At 40.9% G+C, this 27,533-nt stretch overlaps 1 protein-coding gene across 3 annotated transcripts in view; it reads left to right on the forward strand.

Moving 5' to 3' along the window:
- ADGRA3 (adhesion G protein-coupled receptor A3) overlaps positions 1-27,533 on the forward strand; it is a 109,011-nt gene that overhangs the window by 44,607 nt on the left and 36,871 nt on the right. For all 3 annotated transcript variants that reach the window (XM_036419524.2, XM_045573675.1, XM_036419532.2), the window contains 6 exons: positions 1,601-1,761; positions 4,833-5,046; positions 9,077-9,241; positions 12,520-12,721; positions 13,892-14,047; positions 25,837-25,998. In XM_036419524.2, the coding sequence (XP_036275417.2) occupies positions 1,601-1,761; positions 4,833-5,046; positions 9,077-9,241; positions 12,520-12,721; positions 13,892-14,047; positions 25,837-25,998 (1,060 nt within the window). The remainder of the gene's footprint in view (positions 1-1,600; positions 1,762-4,832; positions 5,047-9,076; positions 9,242-12,519; positions 12,722-13,891; positions 14,048-25,836; positions 25,999-27,533) is intronic.

Here is a 27,533-nt window from a genome sequence, read left to right on the forward strand (position 1 = left end):
TTGGGTTAAATTACCAGTGTTTTCACTTGGTCGTTTCAGAAAGTGACCAGAGACTGGCACTTAGGAATTAGAAACCAGTCCAGTCATCCTTTGGATACTTCTTTAAAATTACTTTCTCTTTGCTTTTGTTTCCCCCTCCCCCCCCCCATTTTTATTGCCAGCCCTGAGATGCAGCCTGTTCCAGCGCACAGTCTGTGTTGGAAGCACAAGTGGTTATATTTGCTCTTTTCACGGTGTCGTTTTATTTGTACAGACCATGTGGCACACTCTCTTAGTTATATTTACATTGTGTTCCCTGTTACATAATGCCCTCTAGGTTAGCAGGGGACAAATTTTATTAGCTGGACTTAGTGAGACTCATGGCTCATGGATATCTAGTGCTTTGTATAAACAGACTCAAGAAACTATTGCACTAATATACAAGCTAAATATGTCCTCTCTTGGTTTCTTACATCCAAATGCCAAATTACAACACTTTCTTGCCACAGATGAAAATGATTCTTGCCTGGCTGGCTAGGCTCAGTGGTTAAATGTCAACCAGTGTACCTGCAGGTCACGGTTTGATTCAAGGTCAGGACACATACCCAGGTTGCAGGCTCCATCCCCAGGGGGTTGTGCAGGAGGCAGCCAATCAATGATTCTCTCCCATCATTGATGTTTTTTATCTCTTTTCCACTCCCTTCTCTGAAATCAATAAAAATGTATTTTTTTAAAAAAAGATAATTTTCTGTTCTCTTTCATATCCAGTATGATGTCATATCTTTTTGATGGGTTTGAGTCTGAATCCCTCACATTTGTAAGTGATTACAGTATCCCTTGGCACATAGCCAAAAGTGTCAGAAACAGACCCCATCCTTGGAGGTGTTTCTCTCCTGCCCTATGAGTATGACCATGTGAAACAATCATATATTACTTTATGTTGCCTAAATTAACACAACAGTTGGCAGGCATTTAGCCAAGAACATGGAGGTGATGGCTGGGAAAAATGGAGCAGCTTCAAGAAGCAATATTAGGGCTACATGTTTTAAGATTAATTGGGCCGAAGCCAGTTTTGCTCAGTGGATAGCATTGGCCTGCGGACTGAAAGGTCCGAGGTTTGATTCTGGTCAACAGCATGTACCTTGGTTGTGGGCACTTCCCCAGTAGGGGGTGTGCAAGAGGCAGCTGATCAATGTTTCTCTCTGATGGATGTTTCTAACTCTCTATCCCTCTCTCTTCCTCTCTGTAAAAAAAATCAATAAAATATATATTTTTTAAAAAATAGAAAAAATAAAATTAAAAACATGAATTGGTAAGCCTTTAATAGGCAAAAATGATGGGGCTTTGGTATTCCAAAACCCTGGGTTTATGGAGCTTATTGCATAGGTGAGGGCTGATGCATAGATTTTGTTCAAGTAGCAATTTGGGTTGAAAGCAGCAGCGTGAGTCCCCAGACCCTCTGCACTCTATATCCCTGGAGGGGAGACCATCTCCAGTGGATGGCAGAAGTCATGGGCGTGGTGAAGGTGGACACACCGTCCAGAGCCTAAGCCAACATCCGACCAAAGTTCTGTTTCCTTTTAGTCACCGTAATCTCTAATCTGTATTGTGGTTGCCACAGAGAATTTCAGACCGAGTATCTTCTATGTGATTGTAACATCCTGTGGATGCATCGCTGGGTGAAGGAGAGGAACATCACTGTGCGGGACACGCGGTGCGTTTACCCCAAGTCCCTGCAGGCCCAGCCGGTCACGGGCGTGAAGCAGGAGCTGCTGACATGTGGTAAGCGGGGAAGAGAACACAGAGCAATTACTGTAACTTACCTGCCACCATGTTTTCCTTGACAGACTGTGAAATTCCCTTTACGTGTTGATGGAACTGAATGCCACCATTAATCTTCATGGGTTCAGTAGTATTTCGTTGATGCCAACAATTAAGTCGGCTCGGTTGGTATTTAAGATTCTTAGGCTCTGAACAGCTTTATTTATTTTTAAATATATTTTATTGATTTTTTTACAGAAAAGAAGAGAGAGGGTTAGAGAGCTAGAAACATCGATGAGAGAGAATCATCGATCAGCTGCCTCCTGCACACCCCCCACTGGGGATGTGCCCACAACCAAGGTACATGCCCCCTACCAGAATCAGGCCGACACTTTATCCACTGAGCCAAACCGGTTTCGGCTGAAAACCAATTTTAAAGGGTAGCACAGAACTTCAGATTTTCTGTCAATTGACAAATTAGGGATTTGTGGATAGTAATAAAATCTCAGGATGTAATCATTATTTGTTGGTGGGGGTGTGAATTGATACAGCTTTTTTAAGTATAGTTTGGCAAATCGCATCAGTGTTCTTAAGTAGTTGATACATTTTCATCTAGTAATTCTGTATGTAAAGGTTTATTCCTAAGAAATGTGTGTTAAATGAAAAAACAAAAACACACATCAAACAAAAAACAATCCTTAAGATGATAGGAGGAGATTTTGACTTAGTCTTTGTGTTTGGAAATAATCCTATCACTATTTTTTTTCATTTTCTCTTTATTATCATTTTTATTGTTGTTTCACAGATGAAATGAAATGTGCTCTTTGGAAAAGCATTAAGATTTAATGAAAATAAATAATATATATGTATGTCAAATCATCATGATGTACACTTGAAATATTTTATAACTTTATTTGTTAATTATACCTCAATAAAGAAAGAAAAAAAAAACGAAAAGAATCAAAAGAACAAAACCCATGGTACATTTTTATCACTCCCAGAGATGCGTTGGTGTATTATCTTCTGCACCTTTTTCCTAGGCTTTGACCAAAATAGCATATTTTCATACTCTTGTAACCTTTTTTAACCTGAAATCATATAAACTTATTTCCTCATCATATAAAATAGACACATACAAATCCATTATATAAAAGTAGCTATAACTTGACAACTTCCTTATTACTGCATATTTAGTTTGTTAATAATTTCTCACTCCATAAACAGCACAAGGATTAATTTCCTCCCATACATTTTTGCATACATGCAATTTTTCTTTTGGGTAGACTACTAAAAGTAGAATTGTTGTGTCAGACAATGGACCAAGTATTTTAAAGGCTTTTAATGAGCCCATGATTTTTGCATACATTTTTTTTCATATATAATTAAAATTTCTCCCTTTTGTTTTTCTGAATGAAAGGAAATATATTAGCTCTTAAAATGTGATTATAATATGTGGAATCTTAAAAGATTTTCCCTCCTTTCTCTTTAAATGTTCTAAATTTTCTGCAATGAGTATGCATTACTTTTATAACCAGAAACCAATGGTTTAATCAACGATAATACAGTCTCCAGAAAGTATTTTTAAATTGTATCTATATCAGCATTTTTTTAAATCACCATTTCCCTTCTCCAGATTTAAGTATCATTTTACAGTTTGTTCTTTTACTTATTATTAGAGGCCCAGTGCACTGATCCCTCGGCCTGGCCCCCAAAATCCCCCAAGGGGTCCTGGATTTGAGAGGGCGGTTCTTGGGTAATGCACCCCAGAATTGGACTCCCTTCTTTCTGGTTCCAGGTGTGTCACCTGAGGACTGCAGCTGCCAAGTCACTGCAGCTCGGCAGTGCACGTCATAGCTTCATAGCTACTGGCCGTTTGGCAGGTTGCTTAGGCTTTTATATATATGGATTACTTATTTACTTACTTATTTATTTAATTACTAGAGGCCCAGTGCACGAAATTTGTGCAGGGTGTGTGTGTGTGTCCCTCAGCCCAGCTTGCACCCTCTCCAATCTGGGATTGCTGGCTCCCAACTGCTTGTCTGCCTGCTGTTTCTGTGAATTTGATTTATTGTTTGAGAATTGTAATGTTTAGTTGGAGTTTGAATCAATATTTCCTGATTGTCCTTAACCACTTCTGCCTACCAGCCTGATTGATGCCTAACTGCTCCCCTGCCAGCCTGTTTGCTCCTAACTGCCCTGCCCTGCAGACCTGGTCACCCCTAATTGCCCTCCCCTGCAGGCCTGATCCCCCCCAACTGCCCTCCTTTGCAGGCCTAGGTCCCCGTCAACTTCCATTGCCGGAAGGCCCGGTTGCACCCAACTTCCCTCCTCTGCTGGCCTGGTTACCCCTAACTGCCCCCCCCCCCCCTTAAGCTTGATCGCCTCCCACAACTGCCCTCCCTTGCAGGCCTGGTCCCTCCCAACTGCCCTCCCCTGCTGGTGACCATCTTGTGTCCACATGGGAGCAGCCATCTTTGACCACATGGGGGCAGCCATCTTGTGTGTTGGAGTGATGGTCAATTTGCATATTACTCTTTTATTAGATAGGATTTCTGTTAATCCTCACCCGAGGATATTTTTCATTGATTTTTAGAGAGAGTGAAGGGAGGAGGGGGGAGAGACAGAGAAAAAAATGGCTGTGAGAGTGGCACATTGCCTCCTGCAAACACCCCTACCAGGGCCAGCGAGTATACTGCCACCTAGGTACGTGTCCTTGACTAGAATTGAACCCAGGACCCTTCATTCTGAGGCCCAACACTCTATCCACTGAGCCAACCTGACTAGGGCTCCAATTTGTTCTTTTAAACCTGCTTCTATGGTCATCTCATAGTCATGTGATACCACCAGAAGGAACCACTCTAAATGTCAGAACTGATTACAAAATGGTTTCATTTTAATTTTGCCAAATTTGTTTTCATCTAGGACCCACTTATCTCAGGAGCAGTCTTGCTTCTGCTAGTATTAAAGTGTCATTATTGAGGCATGTTTGGTTTTCCATTCTTAAAGTTTTAATTAGAATTTCCATACCTTTTCATTCTGGAGCCTGCATATAGCATTGTATTTGTTTACTGAGTTTGTTTTACTCTCTCTAGATCCTCCCCTTGAGTTACCTTCTTTCTACATGACTCCATCTCACCGTCAAGTCGTGTTTGAAGGGGACAGCCTTCCCTTCCAGTGTATGGCTTCCTATATTGACCAGGACATGCAAGTGTTATGGTATCAGGATGGGCGGATCGTTGAAACTGATGAATCGCAAGGTATCTTTGTTGAGAAGAATATGATTCACAACTGCTCATTGATTGCAAGGTAAACTTTTTTAAACTCAGAAACTGTTTCTGTGAATTTGATTTATTGTTTGAGAATTGTAATGTTTAGTTGGAGTTTGAATCAATATTTCATCTTCTTGCATTTAAAAATGCAGACATCTATTTTCCTGATTGTTACTCATCTTCTAAAATTAAATTGCTATCTTTCCATCCAGTTTTATTTTTCAGGGGTAGGGGGTAGTGGGTATAAGATAAAAGAGAAACACTGTTGAAAAATTAGAAACATTTTGTTTAAAGTTTTAGGAGGAATGCTGTAAACTTTAAGTGTCAAACTTAATTTTTATCCAATTCCCGCTGCTAAGCTCAGTGTTTCACTTTTAGGAATCACCTGATTTTCACTGTTTTATGATGCTAAATTTAAGATACTTCCTTTCTCTACCCTACTGGTATAAATTAATATATCATCTGTCCTATTAACCCCATGGCTGGTGTGAGCACCAAAATATCATACTTAATTCAAATGAACTTTTTAAAGTGTAAAAAGTAGAGTAGACATATATTTGATATTATTGCTCACCATATATTTTGCTTGAGTAAAATCTTTATCTGTAGACATTGGATTCTCTCTCTCTCTCTCTTTGACTCCTTCTTTCCTTCCTATCAATTTCTTAGTAGGAATTTAAGAATTTTGCTTGAATTTTAAAGAGTAAATCTGCAGTTTCCAAACTCTGCTGGGTCACTCGAGGGTAGTATCACAACAGACCCACAGAAGTGACATGAAAACATTATATCAGAAGCTGAAGGTTCTCTTAGTTGAAATTCATGTGTTGGAATTGTGGGTTAGACTATTGTATTTTATAATTTGATTCTCCACTGAGATTTCCTATCTGATTATTAGAAGCATATTTTCATTTATGTCTTTTAACATATTTCTAGCAGATGCTTTTAAATCCTTGCCAGGCATTTTTAACATCTGGGTCATCTTGGGATCATCACTGACTAGTTTTCTTTTGACTATGGCTTATATTTTTCTATTTAAAAATATATATTATTTATATATCTAGTAATGTTGGATTATTTCCTGAACATTGCAAATGATTCACTGTAGAAAAGTCACTCACATATAACTTCTGGGCTAAGTCTGGCCTGCTGGGTATGTGATCTAAGAATAATTTTAAATGGTTATAGTTTTAATTGTTAAATAAGTGCATATATAACATCCTCACTTTTGATTTTTGGCCTTTGAAGAAAAAGTTTGACCCCTGACTCTGAATTTTGTTCTGTTCATGTGAAGGGAGCTGATTTTTTTTGTTTCCTCATGCAGTTAGCTTGGCTGAATTCAAACTCCTTTCTGTGCTGGGCAGCAGCTGATTCCTGCGTGCATCGGCCCTATCTGTGTGTAGTAGGTGTGGGGTCAGTTAGAGATCTGGATAGATTTTATATGCAGACATTTGGGCTTATGGCCAGGCTCTTTTCTACCTCCATCCTGTGATTTCTCAACACGTCAGACTGTGAATTTCTATTTGAGAAGGGCCTGTCCTTGGACAGAAGCCATTTAAAACAATTTTTATGATTATTCCCTAGGTCCAATCCCTTCTTCCTAGTGTAGGCTCCTCTCTGGTTTCTGTTTGCGTTGTATCAGTCAGTGTATTCAGAGAGTTGTCCTTTTGTTGTTTGTCGAGAGCTTGTAACTAAACTGCAGGGAGGATGGTCTGGTAGGAGCTGTCTTTCGCAGAAGCAGAGTTCCTTTGTTAGAAGCAGTAGGTTAGTCCCAGTGAGAAGACTGGCTGCCACGTTGTTTTCACATTTCATACATGTATACATAAGTTCAAAGGCATCAGTTGTGCATTTTAAGCAGTGATTATATGAATGGACCAAAATTGGTGTATATACAACGGTAGAGTTTTAAAAATATTTTTCTAAAGAAAACAACTTTGATAAATGTGGAACCCTTAATCTCCATGACTGTAAAGTAACTAGATTAATATGACCAATTTATTTTTACAAATCATATCTTAATTGAAATTCTTTCTGGAAATACAGAAATATGCTAAGGATAGCAACCTTGCCTAATTTTTTTGTTGGCAGGGATACTTGGCTAAAGTGAAAATCTTTCATATGATGACCGAGAACCCCTTTACCCATGGTTAGCTCAGATGAATAGGAGTTGTAGGAAAATAAAATATGGTTATTGATTTGGTCCCTGAGACACCTGTTCATTCTTCATTGGTTTCCTCATGTCATTGATCCTTGATTGGTAAGACTGAGAATTTCTAGTTTTCCTCAAAGATGAAATTGAAGCTGCCTTTTTTTTCTTTCTTTTTTTTCCTTACATTCCAAGTGGGCTGCCTTGAGGATGCCTGAAAATTTTATTCTGGTAATTGGCTTTAGACATTGAAGTTACGGCTAAAAGTTACCTTAAGAAATACTTACAAAGTATATTAATACCATAGCTCCCAGCATGGGTGTAAGGTACTCAGGACACCATATGTGTCTATGTGTTTATGTTGCCTCGGGTAAGTTTCTGAGGAAGAATAGCAATACTCGACCTTTGTCAGACACCACGCAGTTACAAGCTCTAGGCAGTTATGGTGTCACCATTAAGTCAAGCTGAGTTCCTTTTGCTAGTGTCAGACTTTGGGATGTAGGGTTTTTGTTGATTACTTGGCTACAAAGCAAGTACCAAGTGAAAAATCATTGTGGAACAACAAATAAGTTTATCGTTCTCTGATCTGTATCTGATGTTTGATTAATTGTATAATGCCCAACAGGTACACACAGGCCCTTAGATATAGTTGTTATTTAAGAATGAAAAGTTTCTTCCAAATTGATGTGAAGTATTTTTCCAAGTGGCTACAACATTGTTAGGACTTAGATGCTCAGCTTGGAGATTTAACTTGATAACTGGAACCTTTGCCATGAGAAAGTTATCTAGTCAGTGAAAGGGCTGTGAACCAACAAGGTTTGAGGACCTATTGGATCCTAGAATGATTTTCATTGCCGATTTTTTTTATACACTTCTTCCTAGTTCAGTAGAATCACATGAATAGAAAGTTTGATGAATTTTCCGGTTACTTAACTTGAATGCCAGACTCATTTGTGTCCCTTTATCTGGGAATCTATTAATTACAGTATATTGATTTATTTACTGACAGTAAAGAGGATCAGCGTTGTCTTTGATTCAGAATAACAGTGCCTCAAAGTCTTCATTAGAAAGTTTGTTGTTGTGTAGCCATTGATGACTTAGGAGGCTGGGAACATGTGTGTTAAACTCCAGGTCATAATTTTGTAAGTTACTTCAATGATCCTTTATGTCTGATTACTTATCATTTGTGTCTACTTGGAAGCAAAGCCTAATTTGTCCTGTGGGGGTGGGGAGTAAAGGTTAATTAAATGCTCTGACATTTGCTCTTTAATGAATAGGTTTTATATGAGAGAATTGTGACTTCATCTTGCAAGTCAAATTTCCTGATAACTGTTGAGATATATAGCCGTTTTGGAAATTAAAGTAGACTTTTATGTAGAAGCTCCTTTTGTTAAACCATTAGTGATTTACTACCTCTTTTTAGAGACTTAGCAAGTTATTTCTTGCATAACCCTTCTTCCAAAGAATATTTTACCCTACATGTTTTCTTAGTTACATATTTTAAAATACGAATTTTCTTTGTTCATGCGTGAATCTTTCCCGTAAAATCAGTGGGAAGGTAGATGTTGGTTTTGCTTTGGAATGTGCCAGGATGTTTCTGCCTTTGCACTTGCTGATCCCTCTTCCTGCTGTGCCCTGCTCTCCCTTTCTCTGGAAGAGGTCTCAGACATTATACACCATTGCACCTTACTCCTGCTTCTGTTCTCGCCCTTGCCATCGCATTTAAGTCTCTTAACCTGCTTGTCCTGACTTGCTGCTCAAGTGCTTCAGTGGAGGGACATTTTTAAAATTGGTTTTAATCTAACAAGCGCATGGCCCGCAATTTGCATTCGGGCATATTTGCTAAATGAGTGATAGAAGCCCAGGTTGTTTCCCTGTTTGCCTGACCATATTTTCTCTCTTTTTAAAATCTTTCTTCATGCAGTGCCCTAACCATTTCTAATATTCAGGCTGGATCAACTGGAAATTGGGGCTGTCACGTCCAGACCAAGCGCGGAAACAACACACGGACTGTGGATATTGTTGTGCTAGAAAGCTCTGCGCAGTACTGTCCTCCCGAGAGGGTGGTAAACAACAAAGGTGACTTCAGGTCAGTGGGTGAAGTGACTCGCCCCATGTCCCTTCTTATCCTCGAAGGCACATGATTTGTCTCCTATTTTCAGTAAGAATGTTGCAGAAATGTATATGTATTCATATATCTAAATGGAGAATATATCTATATCCACCCATACCTATACCTATAACTAGCCTATGCCTATACCTATACCTATACCTAGCCTATGCCTATACCTATACCTATAACTATCCTATACCTATACCTATTCTATAGCTATACCTATACTTATATCTATACCTATACCTATCCTATATAATAAAGATGTTATATGCAAATGGTCATTATACTGTGAAGCATAATTACTGACTGTGTAACAAGTGGATCAAGGATCAGCAGGAGGGTGGGGCAGCGAGCTGCAAGCAGGCGGTGGAGAGCTACAGGAGGGGGCAGGGCAGCAAGCTATGGGGGGAGGGAGAGGAGCTACAGGAGGGTGGAGCAGTGGGCAGAGAGCTACTGGAGGGCAGCAGCAAGCTGCTGGCACACAGGTTCATGGTTAGGGCTACTAGTACCTGTATATATCCTTATATATCTGAGGACTGTACTTTAGAAGAACAGTGATTTAAGAATCATTTATAGAGATAAAATATATATATATATAAATGGTCTGAACTTTTTCTCAAATCTGTTGATTTATGAGTCCTAAAGGTAGAACCAGAAATGTTCATTTTTTAACAAGTGGTTTTATTGAAAAAGTTAAGAACTATTGCTATAGTAGAGAAACATTTTGGAAATTCTAAAGTACAGAATTCAAACTAATAGTATCTTTCCCCCCACCCCCACCAAACTTGGGAAGGTTTTATATTGCTAAGTCACTTTTAACTACTGGCAGTTAAGTGGAACCAGAATTAGGAGAAACACATCTATATTTCCCTCCCCTATTTGGTTCTTCCAGCTTAGCTGCCAGAAGAAAGAAGTGGAGGAGGAAATTGGATTTGTGTTTATTTCTTGTTCCTTTTTCTTTTTTACTTTTTTTAATTCTCCTTGACCTGAGTATATGGTAATTGGCATTTATGATTGCCAATAGGTACATCTTTGGAAATGAAAGCTATTGGGTGGCCTGAAACTTGGGAGCCATTTGGTATTGGACTCAGTTAACATAAGCAGAACGACTGAAAGACTGCAAATTAAATTTCCCGATAAACATTGTGTTAGTTTTTTTGTTTGTTTTTTAGAAAGTTTAGAATTTGTAAGAGGTAACAACCTTTACCTTAGACTCTCTTTATGTTAAAAAAAAAAGTTGCTTGAAGACATCCTTAAATTTATTATTTACCCAATGTTCTTTATGTTCAAGATTTTAATTATAAGTTTGTAGTGCCTATAAATGCCGGGAAATTTGTTGCTTTTAAAAGCAGTGTGAAGATTGTGAATGCCAGTTTGTATTGTGTGTGATTGGTATCATTGCGGTCTGTGGGTGTGCAGCCCAATTTTTAAGGATAAGAAATCCTTTGGTGTTAGTCTTTCAAGTCCAAGCAGCATCATTAGCTCTGCTAGTTCTTCATTGCTTTTTTAAAAATTATCTTGTTTTAATTCTCCTTCTCATGAATATGTGGAAGTCAGCACTTATTATTGCTAGTGGATTAGTCTTTTATATGGATCAACTGTTCATCTGAAATACATTGTGTACCTTAAGTAAAATAGGTAACATTTGTTAATTTTGTTATATTCAAAATGTTTCATTAAATAATTGTAATATATTTTCTGTTTATGGTGGATTTTCCATTTTTACTTACAGTGTTTGGGTGTTTTATATTTTTAAAAATAGAAGAGGAATCTAATCATTCAGCTGATTAATGAATTACTCATCTTTTGACATGCCTTACGGTATTATGCATTTAAACTTGCACTGCATTCCTAAGAATTTAGTTTAGTGTTGCTTGATCTATTTATGCAAATTTTGGTGATGAATTATGTTTTGTTGTGACAGGTATAATTTAGCAGTTCCTATGTTGCCCGTCAGCTTTAACTTTTATTAACTGCTCAATTTCATTGCCGGTTTTAGAGAAAGGGAGCTCAGATAACAAAGGTTTGCCTAGCCCAGTTTGTGAGACCTGGTACTTGCATAGGGAGGGGCTTCTCCCAGACAAATGCGGATTCATACTTTGTTGGGGGCCTCAAGACCCCTCCCCCTCACCCCAAGTGCAGACCTTTGCTGGAAGGACTGCAGGACTCATCACCTCCTTGCAGTGACAGCTCAGGTGTATTGTGGTGATGGAGGCAGAGCCTACTCCTTCTCCAGCCATGAAAAGGCAACAATCTCTAGCAGTGATTCTGCCCCGGGAGGCCCAGTGGAGGCTCAGCACCCAGAGTTCTCACTGCTGGTCATGTAGGCACAGAAAGTTTGACTCCCAGGAAGAAAGCAGGTGTTCTGCATAACCCATCAGCTTGTGCCAGCAGTCTAGCCACAGTGAGCTGCCCTCACCAGCTAACGGTTCCCGGGCACTCTCCCGATTCCAAATTCCTAGATGCCACTGAGGGGGGTCAGTGTGGCATGCAGGCCTCATTAGGGGCAGCAGTCCTGGCCCTGCCATGGGAACTCTGGTCTGAGCGTATACTAGCTCTGTTTCTGCAAAAGGACGCATTCTCGTTATCCTGGAGAAGACTCTGACCTCATATACTGTGATATCAACCCACGATATCTTAACAGTAATTAAAAACAAACGCAAAAACACTTCGTTGCATCATTTTTCGTTTTTGCTGCACAAGATACAGTTTCCCTGTGTTTATAGCAACATTTAGAATATTTTATGAAAATATCCTATTCTGTTATGCTATTAAAATATACCTGGCTATAAGCTTTAAACTGTTTAGGCCATATTTACCTTTAAAAAATAATTTGGGTCTTTATTTTTTTAATATATAATATATTATATATTTTTTAATATATAATAAATACATATATTTATTTATTATTTTTTATTGATTTCAGAGGAGAATGGAGAGAGATAGAATCATCAATGATGAGAGAGAATCATTGATCGGCTGCCTCCTGTACGCCCGTCCCTGGGGATTGAGCCCGCAATCCGGGCATGTGCTCTGGGCAGGAATTGAACTGTGACTTCCCGATTCCTAGGTTGACACTCAGTCACTGAGCTACACTAGCTGGACTGGATCTTTAATCTTAAAGGAGTTTTGTTTGCTGCTTCTTCTTGATTTCCCCCCCCCTACGACTGTATGTGGCATGTTCTCATCCTGGGTTCCCCTACTCTGTGGCTGTGCGGGTTTCTTACACTGTTTTGCCCTCGTGTGCCCAGGTGGCCCAGGACGTTGGCGGGCATCACTGCCCACCTGCAGTGCACGCGGAATACCCACGGCAGCGGGATCTATCCGGGGAGCTCGCAGGACGAGAGGAAGGCGTGGCGCCGATGTGACCGCGGTGGCTTCTGGGCAGATGACGATTACTCTCGCTGCCAGTATGCAAACGATGTCACTAGAGTCCTTTATATGTTTAACCAGGTAACGGGAAAGCCTTCGGGGTTTGCTGAGGTTGCTGAGGAAGCACGGTGTTCAAATCATTTACATAAGATCTCTCTTTTACATGTAAATAAATCATAGGGACTTGGGGATAATACTTCAGTTGACTGATCTGTTTTTTGGAATAAGGTCTCGTCTTCCCAACGGATAATCCAGGCCCTCTGTGGCATCACTCTTTCTCTCCTGTTACCACCTGACCTTGAGTCTTTGTTTGAATACCTTTGTCATCTCTGTCCACCAGACAGAATCCCAACCATCCTTCCCATCCACCGGGTGGCCAACTCCTGGGTTCCTTTCTGTAGTCCCTTTGTCACAAGTGACCCCTTGTCATTCCTGTACCACTCAGGTGCCATTCCCTGTCCTTCTATGCACCTTTCTTTTTTATCCTCTCCTGAGAATATGTTTTTATTGATTAGAAAGAGAGAGAGAGAGAGAGAGGAAGAGGGGGAGGGGGAATCTTTGTGATAGAGAAACTTTGATTGGTTGCCTCCCGTGTACTCCTCAACTGAGGATTGAACCTGCAACTTTTTGATATACTGGACCATGCTCCAACCAACTGAGCCACCCAGCCAGGGTTCTATGTGTCTTTTTAAACCAAACCAAGCTATCAGCTGCTGGAAGATAGTTTCTGTTACACATTTTCTTATGATCCTTAGCACCGGGTAAACTGTTATACCCTTTTTGCAGTGGTCGGTGCTGAGTCACGTTTAAGTTAATAAATACATAAATGTAAACGGTCCCTGGCAGTTAGTGCGTGGAGACACAGACAAGTAAGTCAGTGGTTCATTCTCCCGTGTGGGGAGGCATTGGTCCTCACAGCTGGGATTCTCAGGAAAGCGTTCACTAAGCAACTGGGGTTGCATTTGTGTAGGATTTGGATAAGCCGAGGCCAAGAGACAGTGCAGTATGTTTTTACCTGATGGAGTTTGGTGTATTAATTATATTTCTTTCCAAGTTTTCAAAACATTGCACTCAGGATCCTTTGCACTAGAATTGCATTTTCTAAGGTTTGAAGAAGCATGTGAAGGAGGTCATGGTGAGCAAATGATGCAATGTGACTGCCATGCAATATTACGAAATGAAAAAAAAAAAATGTCCAAAATTGTGTTCATCCACGTGCTAAGTGCTGCCTCTTCTTACCTTTCCATGTAGATGCCACTCAATATCACCAACGCCGTGGCCACAGCCAGGCAGTTGCTGGCGTACACCGTGGAAGCAGCCAACTTCTCTGACAAGATGGATGTTATATTTGTGGCTGAAATGATAGAGAAATTTGGAAGATTTACCAAAGAGGAAAAATCGAAAGAGGTATTTTTTCTAGTTCCAGGTTGTTAGCAAGTCAATAAGTGGTCATGTGATAGACTTGAATCTTTATGTTTGACACCTGTTTCGGTTGGCTGTCTTTGAACTACCTAAATACACTTTCCATGTCAAAAATTGTCATTGAGAATCTTACACTCTGTTAGTGACCTTTCATTGGGGGAACTGGAGGTGAATGGTCAGCTCTTGGAAGCGAAGGGATGTGATAGAGCGTAGCTTTCCTGTGAGAAGGAACCTTTGCTCTACATGCTATCCTTTAGGGTTAGCCAGGCCGCCGGTGGCTGGCTTTCCAGATTTTTCTTACCCACACAGTCCTCTGTCCATACTTCTGCATAAGGTGTATTCACCCAGATTGTGTGTTAAGTTACTTAATTCCTTTGGTAATGTCCTAGAGAAATGCAAGAGTGTCCTACCCTCAGCTCTCGAGCCACATGCAGCTCTTTGGCCCCTTGAGTGTGGTTCTTCCACAAAATACCATGGCCTGAGCGAGTCTATTTTTAAAAAATTATATTTTATTGATTTTTCACAGAGTGGAAGAGAGAGGGATAGAGAGTTAGAAACATTGATCAGCTGCCTCCTGCACATCCCCCACTGGGGACATGCCCTCAACCAAGGTACATGCCCTTGACCAGAATCGAACCTGGGACCTTTTAGTCTGCAGGCCAAAGCTCTACCACTGAGCCAAACCAGTTTTGGCAAGGGCAACTCTATTTTGAAGAAGTGGCATTAGAAGAAGTTTAAGTTTAAAAATTTTGTCTCTCAAAAGAAATTTCAGTCATTGTACAGTTGATAGATATATGGCTAGGTTGACTAATGAGTTTGCCGACCACTGTCCTAGAGACTTACTTGAAATTTCAAATTATTGGAATAGGTAAGTTATGAAAATTCCGTGGCTTTGAAAACAAGTGCATTTTAACGGGACCATATTAAAACTATGATATGCTTGTCCACATGACATCCTTTGGGGGAAAACATGGACTATAGCAGTTTTCAGAATGAGTGAACAGCAAATCATGCTTGGAATGAATTTGAAGATTCAGATTTAAGTTTCCAGCTACACGGGAACTTTATGTAGACGGAGACTGTTTCATTTTTTTAAAAATTTAGTTTTTTATTGATTTTTGAGAGAGAGGAAGGGAGAGAGAGAGGAAGATAGAAACACCCTCTGACCGGGAATAGAACCGTGACCTCCTGGTTCATGAGATGGGACTCGTCCAACTGAGCCACACTGGCTGAGCATTTATACTGTTTCTTTTTTGATGGAATCATGAATTTTAGAAGTAGAATAAACCTGGATTAAGACATAAACTGAAGCCCAAAGAAAATGAAATCATTTAGCCAAGGTTATCCAGCCAGGGTAAGGCAGGGCTGGAAACAGGAGCCAGAGCCTTGCTGTCTAATCCAGAAGTTTCCTGCAGGTTCACATTTACTTTCTAGCACAACGTTGCCCTGTCCTCCTATTCCAGAAGTACTCAGCATACAGTGGTAGTGAAACTGTGGTGCTAAACAAAGTCTATATGTGGGCCTCTCAGATTCATAAGTATTGAAAGAAAAAAAAGTAAGCCTTGTTCTCCTAAATAATTTAAGCAAGGAAAATTTTTGGTAGAATATCTATTAATATCTTGCATTTTTTAGGTAAGTTTTGAAAGTGCAGCCCCATACGTTGGGCATTCTACTGGACAGGATGTAGCTATTAAAGGAAGGAAAATAGCTCAGCCAGCATGGCTCCATGGTTGAGCATCTACCTATCAACCAGGAGGTCACAGTTTGATTCCTGGTCAGGGCACATGCCTGAGTTTCTGGCTCAATCCCCAGTAGCAGGCATGCAGGAGGTAGCCAATCAATGATTCTCTCATCATTGATGTTTGTATTTCTCTCCTTTTCCCTTCCTCTCTGAAATCAATAAATCTTCAAGGGGGAAGGAATATAGATATGTGTATATATCAGACTCGGGTAAACATTTCACTGTTGTTACCTGAACTTCAGACCACAGTTTGTAGTGAGCTGTCCTGCACTTTGTGACTCTGGGCCACAGCCTGCGCTCTGTGTACGTTATCTCAGCTCTGGGAGAAGCTGACTGGCTCTTGCTCTGTGGAAATACGGCCCCCAATTCCTGATTATAATCACAGTTTGGCTGCCCACATGATTACAAGCTATTCATGGAAGTGGGGTGTTTCCAGTCACTGGAGTAATTGGAATGGCATTTGGAATAGACATTGAAAAAGATTTGCCATCACATAGATGTCTTCCCATGCCCCCCTGTTTTGATGTCAGGGACCGTTGCTCACCTCCCCGCTCCTGAAGAGCAATGCGGTGCCCAGAGGTGTGCGTTTCTCCGCGTTTGCCCTTGTGTGGTGTGAACGGTCTGCCGCTTTGGAATGTGCATAGGGGAAAGTGTCCTGTTGGTGACAGAAGGTGAATTTGGTTTCATGAGTTATTCACTAATCGTGGGCCCTTGATTTTTGAAATGGGGATGACACTTGCCCTGCTTAACTTCAAAATGTGTGCACACAAGTGAGAAAATATAAGTGCAGTAGTTGCAAAGCTAGAATGTGATTTTCAAGGTTTTGGAAATTTAACATTCTTATGATCTCAGAACATAAGAATGAGGCCTTTCAGAAAAAAATCATCAGAATGCTTTAGTGACTTTAAAACCTTGGTTTGAAGGGCCCTAACTAGTTTGGCTCAGTGGATAGAGTCGGCCTGAGGACCAAAGGGTCCTAGATTCTATTCCGGTCAAGGATATGTACCTTGGTTGGGGGCACATCCCCAAGAGAGGGTGTGCAGGAGGCAGCTGATCAATGTTTCTCTCTCATTGATGTTTCAAACTCTCTATCCCTCTCCCTTTCTCTCTGTAAAAAAATCAATAAAATATGTTTAAAAAACAAAAACAAACAAAAAAACACACTCCTTGGTTTGATATATCGATAGATTTCTGTCACTTTCTCACAGGTTAGCCTGGGAGGTAAAGATTAATTATCTTTGAAACCAAATGATGTAAATAGGGAGAAACAGGGAAAATATTCAGATTGAATACCTGAGGTATAAAGATACTGTTATCCATGATGCATTGGCAGACATCCTACCTGATTCTTTGGAAAGTTAAACCAAAGGCTGTAGTTTTCACTGTTTATTAGTGTAATAAAATGAAATTATGAGGGTTAAGGGAGGCATCATTTTAAGTTAATTATGAAAGCATAAAATTATGCTAAGGTATCCTAAAATGCATATGGCTTCATTGGACAAATAATTAAATTGATTTTTGTTTTACGTCCAAAAAGTTGCTCTGCTATGGATAATTTCACAGCTGAAATACTGTGGGGCAGTTGCCTTTGTAACCTGGGATTGGATCTGGCCGACCCAAGCCGGTGATCTGCAGTGAGGGCGGACACTAACCGCTACCCAATGGCCAGGTCCAAGCGCTGTGTTCAGTGGGGTCTTTTTGAAAACAGCTGAAGGCTGCCTGTCAGGCAGATCAGCACCTGTTCCATGTTTAGGAGCATGATGAAAGCATCCCCTGTCCATTTCCAAAGCTGAGAAGGTGGGAGAGGTTTGTTCTGGTTGTATGGTGGTCCCTAGCTGCACTCTAGTTCCAAAGGGGAAGTGAGGCAGCTCTTAGGGCTAGTTTACTGAGCAGCTGGTTGGGCACATTGTTTTGCACAGGTTTAAAAATGCGAAGTCTTTAACTCACTTTAAAACATAGTCACTTCTGCCGAAACCAGTTTGGCTCAGTGGATAGAGCATCGGTCTGCAGACTGAAAGGTCCCAGATTCGATTCCAGTCAAGAACATGTACATTGGTTGCGGGCACATTCCCAGTAGGGGGTGTGCAGGAGGCAGCTGATCGATGTTTCTCTCTCATTGACATTTCTAGCTCTCTATCCCTCTCCCTTCCTCTCTATGGAAAATCAATAATATATATATATATATATATATATATATATATATACACACACACATATATTTTAAAATAGTCACTTCTGTATTGGCTGTTGTTTTTTTCTTTTTACTATTTCCAACTTTTTGTTTTTCCTTCTTGATCTTTTTTTTTTTAAATATATTTTATTGATTTTTTACAAAGAGGAAGGGAGAGGGATAGAGAGCTAGAAACATCCATCAGCTGCCTCCTATATGGTCCCTACCAGGGATGTGCCCGCAACCAATGTATATGTTTTTGACCGGAACTGAACCTGAGACCTTTCAGTCCGAAGGCCGACGCTCTATCCACATAGCCAAACTGATTTTGGCTCCTTGATCTCGCTTGTCAGACATTTCTGTGTTGTTCAGCCTTGCAAGAGACACAGCTGCTGGCTTTGTGGTCCTGTCCAGAGCACTGTTTCTCAAACTTAACCCTGCCTCTGTGTTACCTGAGGGGTTTGCCAAGCAAAGTTTGCATTTCTAGTTAAGTTCCAGGCGATGCTGGCCAGCATATCTTTGAGAAATGCACAGGCCTTGACAACCACTATTATGTGTTCATATTCTCTACTTACTTGTGTAACGTTTTTCCCTTTGGGTCTAACCTCCTGAAAAGTTTGTAGAAACTCTCTGTTGGGACATTCTAAAAGTATAGGAGAATGTTTGTATTAATACCTACATTATATCTTTCACCTTCACCAATTTTCAGTATTTACCGCATGTATTCCTTTCATCCATTCATTTCCTTTGCCCTCTATCCCTCTCTCCTTTTTCCTCTTTTTCCCTGTTTGTTCATTCATTTCCTTCCTTCCTTTCTTTCTCTCCTCCACCCTTTCTCTTTCTTTCTCAATGCTGCATCATTTAATAGTGAACTCTGGTTGTCATATTTTATCCATAGTTTTTTCACAATATAAGGAATTTTAAAATAGAACCATATTTATTATGTCACCAAAATGAGTTCTAAGTCCTTAATATCATGAAATATCTAGTCCATGTTCAGTTTTCCTTAATTTTTTTTAAATTAAATGATTGGTTTGAAAGAGAAAGAGACAAACAGACATTGATTTGTTGTTCCACTTACTTATGAGATATACACTCATTGGTTGCTTCTTGTATGTGCCCTGAATGGGTATCAAACCCACAACCTTGGAGTATCCATCTGGATGATGCTCTAACCAGCTGAGCTACCCGGCCAGGGGGCCAGGGTTGATTATGGTTTTTGAAAAATGTAGACCTTATGTCTGGTTACCTTATAATTTTGCAATTGGTATGTGGGATCTTTTTTTTTAAGACAGGCAATTATGTCACCAGCAAATAACAATTAGTCTTTCTGTTCCTGTATTAAATGTTTCTTGTTTGTTTGTTTGTTTGTTTTGTGTGTGTTTTCTTTTTTTCTTTTTTCTAATTATCCATTGGTGAGGACCTCAGAACAATGTTGATTAGTATTGGTGATACAGGATATTAATGATAATGGCCTAATTTATCATTATTAGTAAGTGTGATATGTTTGCTTCTGCTAAGTGCCTGGGGACAATCCCAAGGTAATTGGTTCCTTTGGAATTAGTTCTCAGCTAGAGGTTTTTCAGACCTTGGAAATCCTGTGAAATCTGACCTCACACCTTGTGTTGATAAGCTGTGAGGGAGGACAACTTACTCCTTCAACCTTGAATCAAGATCAAGTTTCAAGTCCTTTGACTTCCTTCTTCTGTGAGGCTCCTTCTTCTGTGAGGCTGTTTTGGTGCTAGTGTGCCCTGAGCCTGGAGGTGTCCTCTTTGTATCAGCTTCATCGCTGGTCTGCTCCTGCAAGGCCTGTGTGGGTGGGTCCTTGGCCCCTTGTGGATGTCAAGACACAGTCTCTTGGGGGCAGAGTTCACTCACAGAGCTCCCAGTCCTACTGTTGTTTTGTTCTTGGCCCCTGGAGGAGTCTTTGTTTTCTGCTTGGTCAGTTGTAAGTAGAAAGAGACAACTCTTTTCTCTTCAGGGACTTTCTCTTTCCGCTGGAGAATTGTCCAGAGTACTCAGCTCTCGATTCTTCTAGAAAGGGAGATGCATAGACATTTTTGTAATCAGAAAACACAGAATCTCCTTCCACTGGGAGAATTGAAGTAACCTTAGAAGTTAAGCTTTTCCATATGTAGTTAAGGTGTCCATTGTATCCTGTGTCTCTGGACAAGTATACCTCCCAAGTTCCTAGAATTTGTCATAAAAGCAACTTCGTCTACCTGGACGAAATGTTCACCTTTCTGTTGGCTACCTTTATCGCCTGGACTAGAAACATAGCAAGGATCACCTTTCTCCCAGTCGCAGCAGCTCTGCCTTCTATGCATATTTTTAATGTGTCTCTGCCTCTTTTTCTTCTCTTAAGTCTGCATTTCCCACTCTTTATGTATGTGCTCTTATTTAAAAATAATTATTTTTAAAATGTTGCTTGGCTACATCAAATCCTTCCTGAAAGGTAATGAAGAATAAATGCAGCATTATTCTCAGCATCTTTCCCCTCTTCCTTCCTCACTTCTTTCTCCTGTTCTATCATCATCATTATCACTGTCACCACCTCTATGCCACAGTAGAACCAGAGGTTTAATATTTGCCATAGGTCCTGATCGTTAACTCAGTGAGACCTTCTATTGAATATTGACAGTTTAAGCCAGAAGCCAGTAGTGGGATCCCAAGACATGCAGGTCTCTGGAGCTAGTTAAGAGTAATGTAAATACACTTTCACAACTTGACTCTCACTGAAGAGCCATTTCCTGATTAAAATCAATCAGGGGAATGCCGTTCTTTAAGTTAGGCGTCATCGCAGTTGTATACTTAATTCATTCCTAGGAGGAAATCCTGAAGAATATTTGGACTTTAAGAACAGCATCAGCTGCTGTTATTTTTATTTAGTCCAGTGTGAACTGCTTGTCAGTTCCCATAGTTCTCATTTGCATTCTAGCTGTCCCCAAACAACTGCCCCACTTGCTGCCTCACCCATACTGTGCCTGTAATTCTTGCTTTCCTGGTGATTAGAATCAACAAGAGTGCCCCCTGCTGCTTTCTGCTTGAAAAAGGAAAAGTGTGAAGAGAAGCCCAAAGGGATCTAGATTATTTGGTTTTTCTAAAAAAATAAAATAAATAAGCATTAATTGTTTAATAAAGATATTTTTTGTTATTTTTTTCTCTTAATTTACTATAGAATGAGATGTTCTAAGCATTTTTCATAGGATTTCCAACCTCATTTTACAAAAGAGCAAACTGAGTCTTGGAGAGGCTAATAATTTACTCCTGGGCATCTAACTTGAGACAGAATTGAAATCTTAACCCAGGAGAATTTAACTCCCAGGCACATAAATATCCTGCCTTCAGTGTTATATTACTTTCCTACTACATTGAAATGAAATATTGTTTAGTTTATGTCATTATCTTCTGTGTTTCCTATGCCACCACATCAACTTCATGAAATTTACTGATGATTTTAGTCTCATTCAGATCAGGATTCCAAACATATATGCAAGAGTGGGCAAAAATAGGTCTACAGCTGAGAGTCCAGGAAACACAGAGTTTATTGGGCTGTTGTAATCATCATAACCTGCATGTCTTTTTCCGTCTGAACAACTGTGAACCTCCTTTTGCTCAGCCCCTGTATCGAGAAGAGCAAGAACTATTCTGTCTCTTAAAACAGATGACATTTAACATTTCATTGTCATTAATGTGGCATTTTCATCCTCTGGCCTTTATCTGTGATGGAGTGCGTTCCTGCGCACTTTCATCTGATCCCGGCTGCTGAGTGTGACAGGTGGAGGAGCAGGTGCGGGAGGCCTCCTGACCCTTCTGGGGCTGCGGTGGCCTCCAGGGAATGAGGTCAAGGGGAAGTACAATGCCTCCTCATGCCGGCTGCAGGTTTGAAGCTCTCTGTGAGTCAGATTCTGAGAATACTTTTTACTCCAGGGGAATGCTTTATGCAGTGCTCTTCCTTGGTGCCCTTTTTGCCTCCATTCAGAGCTGCTTCCGTAACCCAGCCACACACGCCTACAGCATTTTATGATTCCCTGCTCTTGGCAAAATGTGGCATCCTAACCTTGTCCTTAGTTCTTTGCCATTTAGCATGCAATGATGAAGAACATAGGTTTTTCTCAACTGAGGCAGTCACTCCAGTTAACTGCATGCATACCTTCTTACAGATATTTCTTGTCTTAGAATTATTAACACACTAGAGGGTTGTTGCACTAAGACAGTGGTCAGCAAACTCATTAGTCAACAGAGCCAAATATCAACAGTACAACGATTGAAATTTCTTTTGAGAGCCAAATTTTTTTAAATTTAAATTTCTTCTAACTCCACTTCTTTAAAATAGACTCATCCAGGCCATGGTATTTTGTGGAAGAGCCACACTCAGGGGGCCAAAGAGCCGCGTGTGGCTCGCGAGGTGCAGTTTGCCAACCACTGTGCTAAGAGATTGGTGCAATAGGCCTTCCTTCCCCTGGCTGCTGGCACCGGTTTTCCTCCGGCACTGGGGACCCAGGCCTTCGCTCTGACCACCGCTTTAAGTCTTCACTTAAAGCTCCTATAGCTGCCTCTGCTCCTACCCTTCCCCTCATAGCAGGCATCCTGCCCCAACTGGCTGCTCTGTGCCTGCATGAGGCTGCCCAGAGGCCCAGAGTGGCTGGGGGGCAGGGCCATATAATCCATCTTTGTCGTGCTAATTTGCATTCTCACTCCTGATTGACTGGTGGGCATCATGAAGGTATGGTCAATTTGCATGTTTCACTTTTATTAGTGTAGATTAAATTTCATTACTAGTGTTATCAAGTGAGCCATAGCAGTGGTTTTTAATCATATAATAATCATAGTTTTTCAGTAGCCAGCAGGCCTCATGTTAGGTCATAATAAAGTTTGTACATTTAAAACTTTTTAAAAGTATAAAACAAGTAGTTTTTTTGTCATTGTGAGAATCCGTTAAACACTTCCTTAGAGTAAAACCAGTATTTTCCTGTGTTTTGTTTTTTTTTTTTCTTTTTAAGTTTTTGCAGCAGGTGGGGATTTCTTTTCTGAGAGCCAGAGGGCCTTTTTTGCCATATCATCTCCTATATCCTATTTATTTTTGTATGAAATTTTAAAATAACAGCAGGTAAAAATAATAGACAAAAACTTAGCCAAATTATTCCAGCTACTCTGAATGGGAATTATTATAATTGCTGTATAAACAGCTGATCTGCATATTTAGTAATTGACATATGGGAGTCACTACCCTTCATAACTTCAGAAATTAGGGCTTCTGCTAGGATGAAATTCACCCCCACACACACACCTGTTTAGTAGGAATCAATGCTGGGGATACTAGTGGTCCATGAACTGTGCAAACAGGCTCAGGATTCTGCAAAGCCTCTTCCTCATTCTCTGTCAGTTGATGCTGTTAATTTCTTGGGTTTGGGGAAAATGCCCTCTGAGAATGGGTGTTTGAATGAAATTCCATTACTCTTCATCTTATATTATTCTGCTGATTTCCTTCATTGCAGTTGTAATGTAAAGCACTTTTTTTTGTTGTTGTTAATCCTCACCAGAGGATATTTTTTCCATTGATTTTTAGAGGGAGTGGAAGGGAGAGGGAGAGACAGAGAGAGAAACATTGATGTGAGAGAGACACATCGATTGATTGACTTCTACACACACCCTGACAGGGGGCCAGGGATTGAGCCTGCATTGCAAGGCACATACCCTCGACTGGAATTAAACCTGTGACCCCCTTAATCAGAGGGCTGAGACTCTAACCACTGAGCAAAATTGGCTAAGGCTTAGAGCACTTTTAAAAAATGTACTTATTTCATATTTTCTTCACTAGATTATAAGTGTGTTTCTTTCACTGCTCTGTCTCCATTGCTCAGGACAGTGTCCTGCTCACCTTGGTCCTTGGTAAATATTTAGTCAGTGAGCAAATGAATATTGTATTGCTATTGGCTTTTATACCAGGAGTTCGACTCCTTGTGAATAAGGCTATAAATATAAGTAGGACATTGAGGTGCTCCTGCCCTTGGGGCGTTTACATTGAAAGTAAAATAAGGACAGACCATGATGCACTCTGGGCGGGGCAGTGTGAGGCCAGTGAAGTATTTCTTTTTTAATTGCATGGGTCCAGGATGAGGAGGAAGAGGCAGTTTTGTTGAACACATGGGTCCTGTTTGCATATGCGCCCTTCCTAGCACTTCTTCCAGAGCCTGCAATCCTCAAAGAGAACCTAGATTGAGATCCAAGAGTTAGAAACAGGAGCAGTACAATTCCAAGGAGAGCTCACACTTTGTGTTTGCCCTGTGCCGGGCATGGTCTTGGGAGCCTTCTCTGTGTTATCGGAACTTCATCTTCACAACATTCAGAACAGACAAGTGTTCCTGTCCCCCTTATACACATAAAGGAAGGTACTGGTGTTAGGGGTCAGGATTTGAAAGTCCTGGTCTTCACCGCTGTACTGACTCTAGTTATTGCGCCCCTGGTTCCCGGGTTTGGTATCTGGTGCATTTCCATAGTCCTGTCTGTGAGACGTGGACTCTGGGTGGCATAGACTGAATTTGTTCAAACCCACCTCAGCCCTCATGATGATGCATCTTGAGAGGAGTGGTGGGTGCAGAAGAGGTTGGAATGCTCCGCTGGGATCCTCTGTGATAATCAGAAGACTTGGCTCTCTGGCTCGGCTTCGGGGCCTCACACCTTTGACGCTTATGTCTTGATTAGAGAGCCAGCTGGCTTCTCACTCTTCTGATTCCACCCCCGGGAGGGCTCTTGTTGTTCTTCCTGCCATAGATCTCCCTCTTGGGAACAATTTGCTCAATCCTTGCCCCCCCCCTGGACACGGTGCCTCTCATTAGCCCTGCACGTCCAGTGCATTCTCCGACACGGGCATGCAAGTCAGATGTAGTCAATGGACATTCCACTGGCATTGCCTGACAGATGCTGACACCTGTACTAACTGAGTGAATAAAAAGAACCCACTGGCTCCGTTCATAACTCAATAAAGCAAGGAATGCAAAAGTGAGCACGTCTTTGGATCCGTTTATTTCATGGAGTTGGGACAGGGAAGGACGAGTTCATTCGAGGTAGAGGAAGCTACCTGTGAGAGGACACACTCCATGGCTCGGTGCAGGCGGGAACTTCCTGTGGTTGGACATGACTAGGGTTTTGAATGTGACTGGAAACTAAAAAGCTAGGCAGTGAACGTTTCTTCATGATAATACTAAGCTAACGCACACACACACACACACACACACACACACACACATACACACAACATGTTTCTAAGTGGTTTCCCAGAAAAAGACTTTAGATCTTTCCATTTGTGGATCATGGGATATCTTTTCCTTCCTCGTGATTAAGTTGTCTTCCCTCTCCCCCTCCCTCCATTTAAATGCCACATGTCCATCTTTTCACCAGTGGTTTGGTGATCACGTCATTACCCTGTTTTGACTTACCTATCACTAATGGTCGTAATCGAATGTGCTATTCTCTTTCTTTCTTTTTTTTTAAATATATTTTATTGATTTTTTTACAGAGAGGATAGAGAGTTAGAAACATTGATGAAAGAGAAACATTGATCAGCTGCCTCCTGCACACCCCCCACAGGGGATGTGCCCACAACCAAGGTACATGCCCTTGAAAGGAATCGAACCTGGGACCCTTCAGTCCGCAGACCGATGCCCTAACGACTGAGCCAAACCAGTTTCAGCCAAATGTGCTCTTCTTACCTGGAGAGGCAGTAATGGGAAACAAGGACAGAGCCTGTTGGCCTGTCACTGGGAAGTTTAGACTACCTGCCCATCTTGGTCTCTCAGGAGCATTTGGATGATGTAACACAGCTTGCTAAGAGGTTTCTTTTCTCTCCCGCCCGCCTGCCAGTTAGGGGACGTGATGGTGGACATCGCAAGCAACATCATGCTGGCCGATGAGCGCGTCCTATGGCTGGCCCAGAGGGAGGCAAAGGCCTGCAGCCGGATCGTGCAGTGCCTGCAGCGCATCGCCACGCACCGCCTGGCCAACGGAGCCCACGTGTACTCCACAGTAAGCGCCGCCTGGTTCTAGAATGCCATTCTGAAAAGTCCTGTGCTTTACAGAACATTTTTTATACGGGGACTTGGTCCACATGTGGTACTCAGAAGGGTGCCTTGCCTATGGAGTAGGCATGCACTGACCCATCCTTCATAGTGAAAGAGACTCTGTATTGTCCTCTACGGTCAGTTCTGTCACCTCCCTGGGTGTGCCCTCTCTGCGTGGTGCTGAGATGGGAGTGATGCTGGCAGGCCTCCGGAAGGGGGGTGGAGGCTGTAGTATCCACATGGCCTACATTTAGAAGACCCCTAAGTTCAGTCTCACTCGTGAAGTTTTTAAAATTGTTTCTTTTTTTCTTTGTTTTTTGTTTTTGTTTTGTTTTTGTTTTTTGCTTTCATTTTTTAATTGAATTTATTGGGGTGGCAATGGTTAATGAAAGTTTTTTAATTTTTTGAGGTAACTCTGAACCGCTTTCTGTACATTGTATTGTGTGTTCACCACCCCAAGACAAGTCTCCTTCCATCACTTTGTACCCCACTTTACCTTCTTCTGTCTCCCCTCCCTCCTTTCCCTCTGCTAATCATCATGCTGCTGACTACCTATGGGGTTTTTTATTTGTTTGTTTGCTAAATCCCATAGCTTTTTCACCCAATTCCCAACTTCTCTCCCCTCTGTCAGCTGTCAGTCTGTTCTTAGTATCAGTGAATCTGTTTTTGTTTTGTTAGTTTACTTTTTCATTAGATTCCATATATCGATAGAAGTGAAAACATGTGGCACTGTGTTTTTCTGATTGGTTTATTTCACTTAGCATAATATCCTCCAGGTCCATCCATTCTGTCGTAAATGTAAGATTTTCCTTCTTTTTACAGCTGGGTAGTATTACATTGTGTAAATGTACCACAGCTTTTTTTTTTTTTTATCCACTCATTACTGATAGATACTTGATATGCTTCCAAATCTTGGCTATTGTAAATAATGCTGTAATGAACATAGGGGTACATATATTCTTTGAAATTAATGTTTTGGGTTTCTTTAGGTATATTCCCAGAAATGGAATTGCTGGATCAGAACACAGTTGTATTTTTAATTTTTTGAGGTAGCTCCATACTGCTTTCCACAGTGGCTGCTCCAGTCTGCATTCTCACCAACAATGCATTAGGGCAGTGGTCGGCCAACTCATTAGTCAACAGAGAGGCAAACCACAACTCAAGAGCTGCATGTGGCTTGAGAGCCACAGTTTGCCGACCACTGCATTAGGGTTCCCTTTTCTGCACATCCTTGCCAACACCTATTTGTTGATTCATTGATGATAGCCATTCTGACAAGTATAAGATGGTATCTCATTGTGATTTTAATTTGCATTTCTCTGATAATTAGTGACATTGAGCATCTTTTTGTGTGTCTTTTGGCCATCTGTATGTCCTCCTTAGAGAAATGTCTGTTCAGGTCCTTTGCCCATTTTTAAATTGGATTCTTTAGTTTTTTGGTATTGAGGTTTATAAGTTCTTTATAAATTTGGGGTTTAACCCGTTGTCAGATATATCGTC

The sequence above is a fragment of the Pipistrellus kuhlii genome, unplaced genomic scaffold (assembly GCF_014108245.1).
Source record: "Pipistrellus kuhlii isolate mPipKuh1 unplaced genomic scaffold, mPipKuh1.p scaffold_m20_p_1, whole genome shotgun sequence".
NCBI lineage: Eukaryota > Metazoa > Chordata > Mammalia > Chiroptera > Vespertilionidae > Pipistrellus > Pipistrellus kuhlii.